Raw genomic sequence first — 18,654 nt, 5'->3', positions numbered from 1 at the left:
GCTGAGAAACAGGAGACAAAGAGTCTATGTGGAAGGTTGTTCCCAGCTGGTTTTTTCACCTGTTTGAACTTCCTTTGTCTTCTTTTCCTGTTTGATGACTCTGTTTGCTGCTTAAATGCAAATTAAGCAGAGCACAGGTTCCTTTGTTTAAGATAAACCAGTTTCCCAACTTCTGTTTGGTCATGGCTGTGAGGTTTGGAACATGCGTTAATAACACCTTACATAGGAACCTTATAACTTCACATTATATGCCACACACATTTTACCAGGACAATACTGACTAGCAAATTATCAGTTTCTAAATAATACCTTTGTATAAAGGTTATTACAATAGTACGTAGAGTGTGAATACAGGGGTCTATTCTGTCACAACCTCCAAATGTATCATTAAAATTCCATTGTGTGGTAATTGTTGGCTTTTAATGCTGGCCATCTTGTGTAATGATAATGTATGAATGATGTACTGTCTCAGATAGATACAAGGTAGAATAATCATGGAGCAGGTCCTCAAGGAATCCATTTTGAAGCATTTAGAGGAGGGGAAGGTAATCAGGAACAGTCAATATGGATTCACCAAAAGCAAGTCATACCCGACCAACCTGATTGCCTTCTATGATGAAATAACTGGCTCTGTGGATATGGGAAAAGTGGTGGTTATGATATATTTTGACTTTAGCAAAGCTTTTGATACTGTCACCCACATTATTCTTGCCAGCAAGTTAAAGAAGTATGGATTGGAGAGTGGACTATAAAGTGGATAGAAAACTGGCTATATCATTGGGCTCAATGGGTAGTGATGAATGGTTCAATATCTAGTTGGCAGCTGGTATCAAGTGGAGTGTCCCTGGGGGTTAGTCCTAGGGCCTGTTTTGTTCAACATCTTCATTAATGATCTAGATGGATTTCACCTTTAGCAAGTTTGCAGATGACACTAAGCTCGGGGGAGCAGAGGTAAATACGCTGGAGGGTAGGGATAGTGTCCAGAGTGACCTAGACAAATTGGAGGATTGGGCCAAAAGAAATCTGATCAGGTTGAACAAAGACAAGTGCAGAGTCCTATACTTAGGACCAGAAGAATCCCATGCACTGCTACAGGCTGGAGACTGACTGGCTAAGCGGCAGTTCTGCAGAAAAGGATCTGGAGATTACAGTGGATGAGAAACTGGATATGAGTCAACATTGTGCCCTTGTTGCCAAGAAGGCTAATGGCATATTGTACTGCATTATTAGGAATGTTACCAGCAGATTGAGGAACTGATTATTCCTCTTTATTTGGCACTGGTGAGGCCACATCTGGAGTATTGCATCAAGTTTTGGGCCCCCCACTACAGAAAGGATGTGGACAAATTGGAGAGAGTCCAGTGGAGGGCAACAAAAATGATTAGGGGGCTGGGGCATATGACTTAAGAGAGGCTCAGGGAACTGGTCTTATTTAGTCTGCAGAAGAGAAAAGTCAGGAGGATTTGATAGCAGTCTTCAACTACCTGAAGGGGGGTTCCAGAGAGGATGGAGCTAGGCTGTTCTCAGTGGTGGCAGATGACAGAAGTAGTAGTAATGGTCTCAAGTTGCAGGGGGGAGGCTTATGTTGGATATTGGGAAAAACTATTTCACTAGGAGGGTGATGAAGCACTGGAATTGGTTACCTAGGGAGGTGGTGGAATCTCCTTCCTTAGAGGTTTTTAAGGCCCGACTTGACAAAGCCCTGGCTGGGATGATTTAGTTGGGGTCGGTCCTTCTTTGAGCAGGGGGTTGGACTAGATGACGTCCTGTGGTCTCTTCCAACTCTATGATTCTATAATTCTAAGTGTGTTCCTAAGAGAATCTTGCTTGAAAAACGAAGTTCTTACATCTATGCAAATGATCATTTCTAGTGCAGTTGTTTTCACAGCAATTTTCCCTCAGCATCAACAAGATGGTTTGTGAAGTATACTGTTGACATATGCTGTGTCTGCATTTTCAGAAATGAGATGAAATGACTGAAGTTCGTAGTGAAATAGAAAAGAACAAACAGTTCTTTATGTACTGGTTTTAAAAGACACTTAAGGATACTAAAATATTTTCTAAGCCATATCCTGTCGTTAAAAAAACGTTTCCCACAGACTGAAAAATTCTTTGTGCTGGGACTATGATAACTGAGCTAGTCAGTGCAAGAAAATACTCTCATCATGTATCAGCATCTGCAAGCAAAACCAAGTACCCTATGTTAACCCTGCCCTGCTTGCATATTGAGCATTACATTACACCGTGTTGTTGCTGCCCTGTCAGTAGCAAAGCACATTCCTTCTATCTAGCATTCAATTTGCTGACTGACAGCTCTACTGTTGTTTGTATACCTGAAACCAGCTTCTTTTATGGTGTCTTGAATAAACATTGTTTGAATCACTTTTTGTAAGATGTAGTGATGGGGAAACTGTCATGCATTATTACTCACTACTAATATGCTTAAAAAGGGAACAATATGGTATTTATGCTCTGCTGAGTTGGCTTCATTTCATGGTGAGGGCTATGCAGAAGAATCCTCCTTTTATCCTTTCAGCCTTCTCCCTTCTTGGGAAAGGTGGAGAGATTTGTTACAGTTAATATCATGAAAGAAAATATGCTCCTGTTATTTAAGGGATACCTCATTAAATATCTTCATGAATTCAATGACTCCATTTACCATTTCCCCCATTCATTGAGAATTTGCACCAAAAGAGAGAATCATGCCTGGCTAATTGTGCTTATAGCTGTTGATGTTCTGAGATGTCAAGCTTCCTCTTGCAATTAAAGAATTTCAGAGGAAGACGGAGAGTTGAACATAATTGAACAAGTTTTCAGCTGGTTTAAAATAATGTGGCTTCAGCAATTTACATTATGCTAATTTATACCATTAGTATATCTAGCCCAACCAATTAAAGTAGGTAAATGCTACCATTTTCATCCCCTTGAGCAAAACGGGGAACGAAGGCACAAAATCATTGTTTTTTTTAAAAGTTATTCCAGAAACTCCTTTAAATCCCCAGAACATGTTCAATGTGTTTTTTATTTGCACTGTGTTATCTATAAGGGATGAGTAAAACTAACAATTATTTGAATGTCTGGGCTTAACTTATGTGTACGGTCAGTCACATCTTTAAAATGTTCTCTGTCTGCCAGTTCTTCCAGAGCAGCCCGCAGTGACTTTTAGATTCCCATAATGTCAGAGAACTTTTGCAGAGAATATGAAATGCACTGTCCCCTACAGGTCAGATTTTTCAAATAAACGGAACACCCACAATCAGGGCCAGATTTTCAAAACAGCTCAGTACTTTGGATACTAGATTCTTTTGAAAATCTGGCCACTCATTTCAGTGCCTAAATGGGAGCTGAGATATTTTGAAAAATCTGGCCTTAACTGTGGCTATTGCACATTTGAAAAGTTTGCTTTGTGAGTTTTTGAAAAATTGGCTCCAGAGCAAGCTTTTTATTCTGGTTTTATGACCGTTTCATCTGTCAGATATGTACTTTTTATATTTGTTTGACTAGAATGCAACTCCCTATATCAGAATTTGTTAATAGACAGAATAATTCTGGCATCAGGCTGAATTCTCTCTTCAGCAGTGGAGTTCATTGAAGGGAAACAGCTGTGAAGAAAAGATTTCTTCCTTCCTCTCCATATTTCACAGGATATGTCAGAGAGAACATTTTGAGTTAGAAACTCCCATGTTTGGCTTGGTAGCAATGAGATCTTGAGCCATCTCTGAAGTTCTATTGTCTACATAGACACTGAAATCACCCATCATTATCCAGTGGCCAGTATGTCTCCCTTCTACTATTCTGCTGTTCACAACTGGCATGAATCTATCACAGTAAACAACATACACTATCAACTACCTCCTCTTCTTCCTGCTCTCAGCCCTGTGGCTGCCAAGCCCCTCAGAACTTTCAGGCATCCCTCCCTGCCTGAACTATCCACAATCAGTTTAGCAAGTGTTCAAAACAAAACCTACAAAATGCCCAACACAGCTGAGATGCACAGTCCCCCATGTGCCATCAGGGCGAGATACTGTTTGGGCTGGATTGTTTCAGATAACAAGAAGTTGGAGAATCATCAGTCACTTTTTCTTGGATGGGGGAATATGACACCCCCAAATCATCTCCTTGATAGGCACACTGGAGGCCACAGCAGGATCCACACCTCATTTCCTACTCTCCCCGTCCCCCAACCTGTTCCCCGCACTCAAATTCTGGTGCTCCTGGGCTGGATAGGGCTCCACTTGAGCTGCCTGGTGCTGAACACCATGTCACAGTTCCTTTTCCTGATCTCAACAATGCCCCACTGGCTCACCTCTGGGAGCTCTGCAAAGCAGGCAGCAAGAAGCACTGGCACTCCAGCTGCAGGGAAGGGGAAGCAGCCCCATGTAGCGGGGGTGGGAACTCAGCCTGCAGCCAGCTGCCCTGCTGCTTCCTGCCTTCCCACGTTGCACAGCCACACAGTGAGAGCCGCTGCCGGGCAGGGCCACTGCCTCCTCTCTGATGGACATCCTAGTGATAGGTGGCCCAAGAAATCGGGGGGGGCACCTGACCGTACATGACACCCCCCACACATTGCCTCTGCAGAGTGGGGGTAAAGTACTACTCTGATTTAATAATTTTTGCACTTTGCACAGATGGACATGACTACACAATACACAGTCCAGTAGAGAATGAGGCCCTCAGTTTTTGGATTGAGGTACCTACTACTTCTGAACTTAGATGTAAGTAGGTCAAAAGCAACAAGAAACCAGGATGTCAGGAGGAAGCAACAATTATGGGAAGAAGGCAGAAGAGTCTAAATGTGAGAAGAAGGGAAGCAACAGAGCATATACCACCTAGTGTCAAGGAAAAGGGAAAGAAAGGCAGGTGCTGGAATTTGTGTTCTACCGCTTTTGGGAAATTCACTCTGGGTATGGCAACACTGCAATGATACACCTGCGACTGGCCTGTGCCAACTGACTTGGGCTTGCTGGGCTTGGGCTGTGGAGCTGTAAAATTGTGGTGGAGATGTTTAGGCTTGGGCTGGAGCTTGAGCTCTGGGAGCTCACAAAGAGGAAGGGACCTAGAGTCTGAGCTCGAGCCTGAGCCTGAATGATTATACTGCAGTTAAACAGCGCCACAGCCCAAGCCCCATGAGTCCAAGTCAGCTGCCATGGGCCAGACATGGGTGTTTCATTGCAGTGTAGACATACCCTCTGAGTCTAACACTTCACATGGCTGGGTTAAATGGATCAGAAATGCTCAACTATACCACTGTTAGGCATGCCAGAATAAAAGGCATCCTCGCTATTGTGATGAGGCAAGGCCAGATGGCTACAGTAAAGTAGTGAGGAACAGAAATGTTAGCCCCAGGCTAAACAATTCCCTGGTACCATGGTAACAAAATGGCAGTTGCTCCAGGTTAATCAAGACACCTGGGGCCAATTAAGATCCTTCTAGAAGGCAGTAGAGAGAGCTACATTGTTTGGGACACCTGAAACCAATCAAGGTCTGGCTGGAACTAGTTAAAAGCCCTCCTGGGAGCAAGAAGTGTAAGGAGCTGAGAGGGTGTGCTACTGGAGGACTGAGGTGTACAAGCATTATCAGACACCAGGAGGAAGGTCCTGTGGTGAGGATAAAGGAGGTGTTTGAAGGAGGCCATTGGGAAGTAGCCCAGGGAGTTATAGCTGTTATAGGAAGCACTATAGACAGCTGCAATCCACAGGGCCCTGGGTTGGAACCCAGAGTAGAAGGTGGGCCTGGGTCCCCTCCACCCCTTGCAACCTCCTGATTTGACACAGGAGGAGTTGACCCAGACTGTAGGTTCCACCAGAGGGGAAGATCACTGAGCAAATCTGCCAATAAGTACAACACCCACCAAGGTAGAGGAGGAACTTTGTCACGCTATCTGTATGGTATGTTCCATGACTGCTGAAGTTTTCAGTTTACCTATAGGTACTTAAAGTTTTGTTTGGTAGTAGCCTATTTCTAACTTTGTCCTCTATTTCTGATTGATTGGGAATAGTTACAAATCTTTTATCTGGCATATGGATGAAATTGTGGTTGAGTATTCAGATTTGGCTTTTGTCTCCCTATATTTTGAGTCCATAAACTGTGGAATAGCACAAGGTACATTGAGAGAGATGGTCTTGTAGGAAAAGCAGATCTGGATTCAGTTTCTGGTTCTGACATAAAATTCCTTAATGCCTTTGTGCAAGCTCCTTAAACTCTGTTCCCAACCAGTAAAATTGGGCTAATACTTTTTCTCCCACCTGTAGTCTGTCATCACTGTTTAGATTAGGCTAATTTCAAGTTGTTGGGCTTTGGGTGCTGGGTGGTATTGGTGGCCTGTGATATACAGGAGGTCAGACTAGATGATCTGGTGAGCCTTTCTTACCTCAAACTCTATGAAATTCTAAGTTCCTACACAAAAGAGCTATCTCTTGCTCTGTATTTGCACCTAGCACATTGGGTCCCTCACAGAAGTTGGGCCTGTAGATAACACTGAAATGTAAAGAGTACATAATAATAATACATTGAGTTTATAGTTTAAAATCTAACTGTTTTGTTATTGCTTTTGTTGTTGAAGCTGCCATGTTTCTTGAACAATGGAAGCGTTTACAGATGAGACTAGGTTACTTCTGGGATCTCACTGGCTTGGAGGAGGAGGAAGTAAGTTTCCTTTCTACATATTTACTATTGTAATCCTGAAAATGTACAGTAGCAATTAGGTGGTTTCTTAATATGTACATAATGCATGCAGGCACATTCAAGTTCTCCTCCCTGGAAAAAAAATCTTATTTTGAGTATCAAGACATCTTTAAAGAAATCACTGCATGTTAATTACTGTGCTCTGTGTTCAGGTTCATTTTTAATTAAGGCAGAAGAAGATTATATGGTAAGATTAACAGTAGTTTATTCTTAATTTAAAATTTCCATATTCCATTATACAGTGTCTAATGGTAGAATTACAGATCCCTCCTTTTAGTATATTTCATTCAGTTGCTGCTTTATTGTGGCTAACACACATGCTGAGTGTAGAGGACTGTAACATATCAGAGTAGCATACCTAATCTCTGCATCTTGGTCTGGACTGCCTGATTGAAACCAGCAATGGAAAATCCTGAGCTGAAAGTGCTGAGCTTTTGGACTGATGACACTTGCTGCTGAGGCAATAGGGCATGTATCCACAGCCCTGATTTTGTTTTCTACTACAAATACTGTATGTGAAGAATAGAGCTGGTTGGAAATCTGTCCCACCTTTAGAAAATGTTTATGCAAATGAAAAGAAATATTCATTTTTTTGTCAATTTTGAATGAACTATTTTGACTTTCAGTTTTTATACACTGGAGGTGAAAACTGATGCCCCCCCCCCCCCAAAAAAAAAAAAAAACTGTCCAAACTACCTGACTGGACAGTATCTTCCATAATGCATTGCAGTCTCTCCTCTGGTTGAACTGGCATGGTGCATGATATGATAATTGTACCTGATAGGGAATGTGGTCCAACTGCAGAGCCCAGCCCATAAAGGAAAATGGGGGCAGGTGGTATCCAAACTACAACTCCCATGAGGCACTGTAGCAGATGTAGGGGGCACAGAATAATGTTGAACAGACATTTTTGGGTTTTAGTTTTCTGATGAAAAAATGAAATTCTTCAAAGACCGTAGATCCTGTTCACAAAAATGTATGTTTGGTCACAAAGCCAATTTTGACACTCATTTTTTGACCAGCTCTAATGTAACATTGTCTTCTGTAGCTGCAGTGCTCGTTCTGATGAAATGTTCTTTGATTCTTTCCTTGGTTTAAAGAATCTTTTTGGCAATCCCTGCTTCCTTTTTGTTGGGGTATGCTGTGGGCTTCACTTAGGGTTTAGTAGGCCTAGTAGGCAGCCACAACTCAACACTCCTGAAAGTCTTGGGATGGCCTTGCCAGATAATCTGAGGGCCTGGCTGCTGAGTTAGTCTGTCACTCCTCAGCAATCCCTGGGTTCTCGTGGGCAGACAAAGTAAAGGGTAGGGGGACCCAGGCCCTCTCTTCACCAGGTCACAAACCAGTGTCCAAGGGGGAAGAAGTGAAGAGTGTGTCAGTCACCTGTAGCTGATTCCCCAGACCAACCTCCCCTGGGCCACTTCCTACCACTCCTGTTGTCTCTCCCTTTGGGGGATGATCATGGAACTCTGCTTCCCTCCCAGCACAGAGAGCTGCTCAAACAGTCTCAATGATTCAAATAATCATGAGAGCCTTCCCACTTTCCTTCTCAGTGTCCATTTATTCCCCCTTGTCGGCAGGGCCGGTGCAAGGATATTTTGCGCCCTAGGCGAAAATTCCATCTTGGTCCTCCCCTCAAAATCACATACATTATACACAATACACGGTCACAGAGTAACATGTTATAATTTAGAATTTGTTTCCGCGCTTTACGTTTAGCAAATTTAGAAACAAGTTCCTCCAAGTCAGTGTTATGAGCAATGTCATGTTCTATTGACAAGGTAGATAGCCCAACAATTCTTTGTTGAAACATTGATGTTCGCATATATGTTTTTATCAACTTGAGCTTCGAGAAGCTTTGCTCACCACTGGCCACAGAAACTGGGAGAGTCAAGAGGATGCGAAGAGCAATAACTGTGTTAAGGACACTATCTGTCAGCTTATTTTCCCATATGAAGTTCAATACATTTTGGGGTGATGAACTCCTTTGGACTCATCTTGCAATAGCTTGCAATTCACTGCACAAGTCAAAGGCATCAATATCCTTGGATTCACCATGTTGCAAAGCTTTCTCCAGATTCAAGCAATGTTCCATAATTTGCTTTGGTGTTTTATTTTGCAAACTCTAAACATCATATATGAAGCCAAATACTGAACTAATTTGCTGCATCAATGTGAATCTTTCTTCAACCGAATGTATTGCTGTGTCAATGACTGCAAAGTAAAAGTTCACTTTGAATTTTTCTTTTGGATCATAAATAGGTTCGTCATCTGCTTCGTATGTGAACTGCTTCCTCTTCTTTCTAATACGGATTGGATCTGGTTCAAAAAGTGCCGTACATCCAACTCCTCCGCAAGTTCACCTGCATCTACCAATGTTTTCTCAAAGGCTGCGTCACTTCTGCGGCCCACAAGAAACTTCTTGGTTTCTCCAAGTTGATTAATGGCATCACATATATCAAATTATTTTGCCTGAGGTTGTTTGCTAGTTATGTTGATCTCAAACAATATGTCATACCACAAAACAAGAGAAACAAGAAACTTGAAACTAGAAATGGCTTTTGTAAGAGCCTTTGCATCAACTCGTGATGTATTGCCAGATGATCCTGTCAGAGTATTGTCTTCATAGATGTCTACCAGAGCATCACAGATGTCACCAATGAAAGCAGGATGGAGAAGCTCCCCCCGCAGAAGACCTAAGACATGATGGCTGGATACATAAACAGACACCTGTCCCTCACAGGCAACTACTTCATAACATGCCAATTTTGCTCAGGACAGAATATCATAGAGGAATACTATGCATTCAGTGGTCTCTACACTGGCCAAGCAACAGCATGACAACTAACCTAACCAGTCCATCCAACTTTTTTGACTGCTTCTTGGGCACTGGTGAGGGGTAGAGGTGCCAGACTGAGCCCGGTGATGGGTGCACTACAAATCTACAAACTGAGGCAAGGTGCTGGGCCTAGAGTCCTGCTGAGACTGCTGTCCTGCACCAAGTGGAGCACAGCCTCCATGAGGAGAGAACTCAAACAAATATCACGCTCCTTCTGCATGATTCCCCCAAGCACTTCTTCAGGCAGCTGCTATGGGGGTCACTCACAGGCTTAGGCCTGCCTGTTGCAGGCAAAACACAGCAGCAGGGCTTAAAACTCAGACAGAGCCGCCCAGAGGACTCAGGGGGCCTTGGGCAAAGCAAAATCGGGGGCCCCTTCCATAAAACATTTGCAATACTATAGTAACATGCATTAGGAAATGTAAAAAATAACTAGTGAAATACATTCAAAAATTAATTTGTAGTAATTTGAAAATAAACTAAATACATTATTTAAAAACATTAAAAGCTGTAATGGTATGTATACATCTGCAATTACATAATGGGCAGTTGCTGGATGATTGTGATAGTTGGTACCAATGGCCTGTCGTTGCCTGGGGGTGGTGCTGTTGTTGCCCACGGCTGGGTGGGGAGCTGGGCTCTGGGTTCAGAGGTGCCTAGCCCACAGTGGCTGGGCTCAGGGATGTGGGGAGATACGGTCAGGGGAGTGTCCAGCTCAGAGGGGCTGGGCTCAGAGCTGGGGGTCAGGGATGTTGGGGGGACGGGGTCAGGGAGGTGCCTGGGGGCACTGGGACAGCTCAGCTCTGCAGGCTGCTGTTCTCTCCAGCTGTCCAGGCACAAGGGGAGCAGGAGCAGGGACCAGCTAAGGACCAAGGGGACAGGAGCACAGGCACCTGAGGCTGACCCATGGGGAGGCACTTGCTTACCTTGCCCAATGCATGAGCGCTAGGGTCCTCTTTCTTCCTCCGCTCCACCAGACCACTGCTGAGGCTCTTTTCTTCTCCGTGCCCCTCGCTGGGGCTGACATGGAGGCTGAGCCAGGGGGTAGCTGCGGCTTTCCTCCAGAAGCGAAGCCCTGGTGTTGCGCCGCTGTCGCAGGGCCCCTGCCACGTGCCCTAAGCAGAGCTGCTGCAGCTTTGCCCATCCGCCGGTGCCCCCGCCGGGCAACGAGAAAAATTGCATAGGCTGGAGCCCCTGCTCTGGGAGGGAGAGGGATTCTGAGCCTCTGCCTGTAGCTCAGGGATTCCCCTGGGTCAGCGCAGCCGTTGTCAGCTCAAACCTCTGTGCTGCTGCGGCGGCACGCTGACCCCGGGGGGGCGCCCTGGGCTGCCGCAGCGGCTCCCTGACCCTGGGGGCACCCTGGGCTGCCGGGCTGCCACCCTGACCCCAGGGGCTGCCGGGCTGCCGTGGCGGCGCACTGATCCTGGGGGTGCCCTGGGCTGCCAGCTGCACGCTGACGGGGGTGCCCTGGGCTGCCGCGGTGGCTCCCTGATGGGGGCGCACCGGGCTGCTGGGCTGCCGCGGCGGCGCACTGACCCCAGGGGCGCCCTGGGCTGCCGGTGGCAGGCAGCTGCTGCCGCGGGCAGCTCAGACTGCCTCTCCAGCAGCAGCGGCTGCTGCAACCATTTAAAAAAATTTTTGAGGGCGCCGCTTTTTGGCGCCCTCAAATCTTGGCGCCCTAGGCAACTGCCTAGTTTGCCTAAATGGTTGCACCGGTCCTGCTTGTCGGGGAGAAAGGGAAAGAAAAAGAGGTCAGGCCCCCTACCCTGCAGATTCCTTTGTCTCAAAAGCTACTAACTAGCTTCCTTCCTGCAGACAACTTCTTCATTTGCCCCCTGCTTGATTGGCAGAGCCTCCTTTTAAGCAGGCCCTCCATTTTGGAGCATGCTCTGCAGTTGCTGAGGGGTGGGGCCTTCTGGCTACTTTCCCATAGAAACAAATTGTCCCTAGCTGCAGTACAATATCTCTACTGGAGGGAAAAAGCGGTGGAGTCTGCCTTTGTTACTATTCATATATTAGTCTCCATAACAAAGTATGTTGAGACTTCAATGTGCCACATCAGCCTTTGTCCTTGCAGTTTTTTAGTTTATCTCTTTGTGTGCATTCCTTTTCCAAAATGTCTCAGATACAACCCATCAGGCTTCAAGCAGTGCCCTGAGTTGACCAGAAAGTCACAGATAATCACAATTACTATTTGCGATGAACCACATTGTTTCTGAATGCAAATTCTGCTTGCAGATGTTGCCTCAAGTCATCATGGCTTATGGAGAGCTCCTCATGCTTTAGTTAGCATCTCTCAAAACAGCCTGTAATTTGGATTGACTCACCCTGGTAGGCCTTGAGCATGAAGTTCTGGAAAGTGGCAGAACTGAGTGAAGTTTCTTGCTAATACTTAGCACTGTACACTGGAATTTTCTGTTTCAGTGCAGGCCTTACTGAATAAGCCCCATGGCTTGGTTCCAACACAATCAAAATGCCTTTTTCAAGCTCTCTATGCACCAGAGTCAAAGGGCCACCTTGAAGTTTCAAAATCCTCTGAATCCTGGTACAAATTTCCCTCCAGCTCTCAGTTCCAGCATGGTGGTCAAAGTGAAACACTTTCCTACAAGCACAGGTCAAAGCTGCACTTGGAGAGGAGCAAACCTCACCATTGTGTAACCATCTCACTACTGTGTATACCTGAGAATGTTCTTAACACCTGTTGCACCTTCCTGAGGCTTCCACTCACTCAATTCTCCTGTTTCCATTCTTCTTAGGTCAAAGCAGTGCTTAATTTGTGCAAGGGCTTGCCAGGCCTGAGCCCCAGTACCTCTGGGCTTGGCAGTTCATAGCTCCAGCACCTCTGTGCTTGCTGCATCAGTTATTAATGTAAAAAAATTCCTTTGAGCCCTGGCACCTAATTGCTTGAACTCTAGCACCTCTTTCATTACAAATTAAGCACTGAGTCAAAGCCCAGGACATAGGCACAGTATGATCATCTGTATAGTCTAGTGAATGCCTTTCACCACATGGATTTTTCATGGACTACACGCTTTGACTAGTTAAGGAAGCTTCTCAATCCCAAGTCTGATGGGAGGTCCCAGCAATATGAGAATTGATGTGTAGGAACTCTGGCTCCAGCCATTAGCATTGTTGTCATACTTGTCACTGCTAGTTGCATTGAGATATTCAGCATTATTGGTGCTTTGATCCTTGAAGGAGGCACTTCTGGGTCTTTAATTCTCCAGATGGATTCACAACCCAAACCAGAATGTCAGGTAAATCTCCTGCCTTTTTTCTTGAATGTTAATAAGAAAGGATCATAATTTGAGGAGTTCCTTAAGGTCTCTTGCATGTTTCCTGGATCTTTCCCAGACTGAAGATTACGGAACTACTGCTCTTCTCCAGAGGATCTCATTTTCCACTTCTTGGTGAGAAGAATGTTCAGACCATCCTTTCACACCTTGCCAAGAATACCAGGGCCAACTTCTTTACAGCTGCTCTTACAAATCTGCTACCGTTACCCATCCACATGATTCTAGCTCAGTGGGTGAGAGAGGTGTCACACCTTTGTTCTATTTCAGCTGCCTCTAAAATGGCAGAGCACAAATATCTCACATTAAAAGACACAACGGGAGCTTTCTTTCATCCTCCTGTTAGCAGGTTCAATCTCTAATCTATTTCTAATTCCAAAACTTTAAAAACCTCACACTTTACTGTTTGATTACTGTGGACCAGATTGAGTCTTTGTGTAATTTGATTGAAATCAATGCAATTACTCCAGAGGGGAATTTAACCCTGTGGCTCTAAAACATGAGATCCAACTGGTTAGAAGGTTTAACAGTCTTTAGTGCTACTCAGCCACAGTAAGAATGACACATCCTACAAGGAAGAAAATTTCAAAGAATGACTGCAAGGTAGCTGATTCTCTTCCTCATAAATGAAATATTTAGTTTACTTACTTCTGTTAGGATTGTGGAGATTAAAGTGTACTAGCATGTAGCAGCAAGAGCAACTACTTTATGTTTAAACACTCACAGGCACACACGGCTGTCAACTGCTAGACTTGGGCATGAGGTTCCTCCTAAGCTTAAGGACCTGCTGAATGGCAGACAGAAAAGATGGAACGCAGTGTCAGAAGTGGAGACCACGCTGATCAAAATTACAGAGCAATCAAACACATGTAGTTCCCTGGCATTTGTCATTCAGCCTTCACCCACTCCGATTAATTAGTTTTAATATGCGTGAAGCACTTTGAAGATGCTGTGCAAGTTCTAAGTATTTTCAGATAAAAGGCTAAGGGAAGACATTGACTAAAATTCAACCTATGTGAGCTGCTTGTTTTGGGATTTAAAAATACAATTGCAGATAAAGCAAAAATAAAAATCATGTAAGAGATAGTTGCACTCTGCAAGGATTGTCAGTGAACTAAGCCATGAATTGTGGCCTGTGGCTGGGTTCAGTGGAAACAAGGGGCTCCATTAAAAGAATTTCCATGAAGAGGTTGTTTTTTGAAGGTTATTCTCTGTTTCTGAATTTGGGTGGTTCTGGGAGCCAGACTCCTTCAGGATGAGGGGAAGAAGAACCAGCAAGAAGCCTCTGTTTGTAATTCCAAGCCTTTGTAACCCCAAATTTGTTGATGTGTTTTTCCCCCCCACCCCGGCTGGTCCCAAGCCTTGCCACCTTGACTTGTTGCACATCATACCTGAGATTGTGGGATACCAAACCCTGTGGGATGGAGCCTTTCAGAGGAAAAAATGGTGATGGAAAAGGAGGGCTGGCTCTAACTTTTTTGCAGCCCCCATGCAAAAAAAAAAAAAAAAATGTCCCGCCCCACCAAAGCACACCCTGTGCCAGTGGAACACACCCCCACCCCAAAGCCCGGGCCAGGCCACCAAAACACCCCAGCACCACACCATGCCGCCAAAACAAAAACAACTCCCCTCCTCTGAGTGCTGCCCGGCTGAAACAACAACAAAAAAACCTGAGTGCCACCCCAAGTTTGGCAGCCCCTTAAAGGTATCACCCTAAGCTTGTACTTGGTTGGCTGGAGCTGGCCCTGTGGAAAAGATGCAAAAGTGAGTCATAAAGCCACAACTATGGTGGACTCTGCAACAATTCATGCAGCAAGTAATGAAGCAGTCAGAGGAAGGGTAAGCAACTCTGGTCCAAAACTTTTCCTACTCAGCAAAATCCCCATGGCTCACTGCTGGACACTTTCTGATGTCAATTAACCTAACCAAGCTGGCCTGGGTGGCTTTGCTTTTGTCTTTTGAGAAAGTTGTTTAAGCTGTCAAGCATCAAATTTGCTGAGCCACCATCTGAGGCAGGAGAAGACTGGAGCAGGAGCAAGGGCAGGCTGTCAGGAATGCTCCCATCTAGGTAGTGATGTTGAACTGAATGGAGGGGCTGCTTCCCTTAGGAGCCTATATGCGTGACTTGGGTCATCTGAATGGGTCATGCCCTGTGAATTAGCTACACCCTGGTTGAATGGTGTGGTGCCTATCACAAGACCAGCAGGTAATTGCCTCTTATGACTCATCACACCTGGCTCAGGGATGACTCATCAGGCTTAAGCAGGCTCAGGTTTAGAGGTAACTCAGCTTTAGGCAGGCTCAGTCTCAGAAGTATCACACCCAGTAATCTCAACTTCAGTGTGCTGTCCACATGGCTCAATATCTGACTGATAACGCATGAACTGGAACTATACTGTGCTAATATTTGTGACCAGCTAAAACATCATCCTTGTCCACTTTGTCGTCAGAATTGTTGAATTCAGACTGGACAGGAAATCATCCAGACCCTGCAGGACTGATCAGTGACTGTATAATTTATATTGGCATTCAAACAAGGCAGAAAAGTATTCTGGCCTAATGGCAGCCAAATTGATAATTCTGTAAAACACATTGTAGAAACCAGAGCTTCTGAGTGTATAGGTAGATTTAACAACCCTGCACTAATAAATGTCCTACATTTCCCCATGTAGCGTATGGATGCCAACTAAACTCACTGATAGAGGGTTAGGGGATACTTGAGGAGTCTGTTGCCTCTGTGGGAACCCAGAATGATGGACAGTTACAGAAGACAGTGTGGTGACTTTAGATACCAAAGGCTTGTGTTTCAAGGCAGACAATTCCATGGAGAACTCCAAAGCTTTCTCAGGTGGAGTCTGTCCTACAGTTGCTGTGAATTCAGCTGAAAACACCTCATTTTTCAAGGTTCGGATTCAGGGAGTTTCTGAATATCCACTCTGATTCATTGCTTCTCCAGAACTAGAACCTGTGGGACTTGTGGACTTACATGAATTTGATTTGCTCATGAGGCCTGTCCTAACAAACCCAAGTTGAACTCAAAATATATAATATATTGCAGCCTTTTCACGTTCATGGATATCCAGAAAGAGCACAAATTTAAAAAAAGTCACCAAAAGTGTTTTGAAGGAACAGTAATTGATTAGTAAATGCACATTGAGCTTGAAACAATGCTGATATTCAGTATGTTGAAAGTGAAGCAAATTTTTTTGCATAGTTCTAGAGACTATGCTCAGCTGCCCTGAATTAGTGGGGAGGTGGCTGATGTTTAGTGGATAGCCCAATACTCTCGTTTTATATTACCAGATGATATTGTGTCAGCTCATCAAAGAACTATACACTGGAGGATGGGAGGAGATCATTTGACTTCTACTAGACTCTCAGATAGTCTAGAAGGAATTATTTTGTCTGGAACACTCAATGTGCTCTTCAGGCTACAATGCCAGTATGATAAAGGGAGACAGAAAGTACAACTTTGTGTATTGGGCCAGCTGTACCTCCACAGACCTTAGACTCCTTCCTGCTTGTCCTGTGCTATATGTCTGATATCTACCAGAAAGATGTACAACTGTCTGGGAGAGGATTACTTTTCTAATTGTTAGACTGAGAGCCAGAACAGAACACCTCTTCTCCTGGCTCTGCCGCTTAACTTCCCTGAATCTCAGTTTCTTTTGCTGTAAAGTGGAGACACTGTCATAAACCTCACAGGCTTAACTTGTTACTTGAAAAGCACTATGGAATTCCTAAGTAGAAGGAGTGATGTAGAACTGTAAATGGAAAACTTTCGCCATCTGTAATGCAACAAATCCTTTCACTTGTCATAAAGACAAAATGCTACATGTGTCTCAATCTAGGTTAGACATCTCTTACAGCTCTCTTGTCTGCTGTTGGCATTTTTCCATGAACATGCAGAAGATGGCACCCTTTCTGGTGAGCCTTTAGACATCAGTTTTATAAAGGAGCTTGTTGCATGTCGACTCTCCCATTAAAACAGACCTTGATGACGTATTATACAAATGTGGTTCTTAATTATGCAGATGATGCTCTCAAAGAATTATAGAGGATAAGGGACTAAGAAAAACCAAGGCTTAGATCAGGTCAAAGATAGCAGCAGAGGAGGATGCAGGGGCAGGGAGTAAACTGAGATGGAAAGGTTGGGGATCATGGTGTTTTAAGAAGGAGCCAGGGAAAAGAAGCCTAAACAGGGGATCTAAGATATGTGTTATGAAACTGGAGGCAGGCAGGAAAACAACCATCAAAGCCTTGACAGTTCAGAGATAAGAGTATGAGGGTTACACTGAAGTGTATATTTTTGTTCTGCCTCACTGGGCCTTTAATTTTCTGTGAAATTGTTTCTTTAGACACACTGCGCCAGATTAATCTATGGTGCAATGTGTCTGACTTCACTAGAGTTACATCAGAGATTAAAAAAAAAAGATTACATTTAAATATCGTGGCAATAAAAGTCTGAGAAGTCTCTGAAAAACCTGGATGTTGAGCTGCAGCTGGCAACTGTACAAATTTACAGAAGATTTATACTGTTTGTACACCCGAAGTCCACAAACATAATAGATAGTATTGGGCACTGGATGAAAATTGATTGGCTTGAAAAAATATAACCTTGAGAAAGGAAGCAAAAACCTTGAGAATAATAAATACAGCAAAGGTCATATTTTAAAGGTATTTAAGTGCCTAGCTCCCACTGAAATTTAAGTGTTTACATACTTTTCAAAATCTGACCCTAAACTCGTATGTAACTCTGAAAGGTGTCCTTAATATCCAAGTTACTACATGCCTGTCAAACAGTTTTCAACTCTGTTGTGTAATAATAAAGCAAGTAAGAGGACAGTGCTAAAGCAGGACAATCCAAAGCTAGAGAAACATTTTTCTTAAACCCCACAATCTGGTACCATAGAAATTCACTTAACATGGAAGAAAAACAAAGAATGCTTTAGCAAATCAGTGAGTTATTTTTCATCTTCCATCATACCTTTGTCACTGTCTATTTAATGGAGGCTGTCTTTAATGCAACAAAACTATACTTGTTTCCCAAATGAAGGTTGATTTCGCCATGCCGGAGAAGAAGTAAAACAAATACATGTTGGTCAGTAGCTCCTGTATTTTCAAAGTGACTTGTGGAGAGGTAGCTGAAGACCTCTTTTTAAAGACATTGGGAATTAAGGCTACAATCTTTCACAAATCTTTGAAAATGTCCACCTATGGATATGAGTGTCCAAGACACAATATCTGCTGCTTCCTTTTGTGGTTTTGGGGATGAGACAGACCTTACTATGCAAACAGTCCCAGTTAAGGTTACTTTTTACGTGAGGGCTGGAAACATCCTTTTTTAACAATGGAAGCTTAGAAGCAGGAGCAGAATTCTGCAGAATTGTGTGAATTCACAGCAAATGCCACAGTAACTGAATTGCCTAAATATGGATCCCTGATTTTAGTTCAAATGATATGTCTTTGCCATGTCTAAGTCAGGCTGATTTCTCAAAAGAGTGAACCATTTGGCTATCTTTGTTGAAAAAACTTTTAGTCACAATTCAAAGTTAAGATCCTACCCTATCCTTTATGTCAAAGTTCCCTGCCTTTCCTTGGCACTGCTTCTGTGAACTTTCTATCCCGCCACCTAGGAGTTTCTCCTCATCTTGCCCTTCAATAGTTTAAGATGTTTGATTTTCCTCCAGAGAAGTCTTCAGCTTTTCCCCTCAGAATGGACTGTGGTTAGAGAGTCCATGCCTAGGACAGGTCAGAATTGTTTGATGAACAACAAGCAGACTTGAGGGGTGCTTGATGCCTGGTAAATAAGTGATCTGCTCACAGATTTCTTTTTCC

At 43.9% G+C, this 18,654-nt stretch overlaps 1 protein-coding gene across 1 annotated transcript in view; it reads left to right on the top strand.

Moving 5' to 3' along the window:
- The window catches only part of ANO2 (anoctamin 2), a 308,905-nt gene that overhangs the window by 123,036 nt on the left and 167,215 nt on the right, over positions 1-18,654 (top strand). The window contains exon 12 of the mRNA XM_030538784.1: positions 6,563-6,645. Coding sequence (XP_030394644.1) covers positions 6,563-6,645 — 83 coding nt within the window. The remainder of the gene's footprint in view (positions 1-6,562; positions 6,646-18,654) is intronic.

This window comes from Gopherus evgoodei, chromosome 1 (genome assembly GCF_007399415.2).
Source record: "Gopherus evgoodei ecotype Sinaloan lineage chromosome 1, rGopEvg1_v1.p, whole genome shotgun sequence".
Classification (NCBI taxonomy): Eukaryota; Metazoa; Chordata; order Testudines; family Testudinidae; genus Gopherus; species Gopherus evgoodei.
This window is presented reverse-complemented; position numbering and strand designations above follow the sequence as displayed.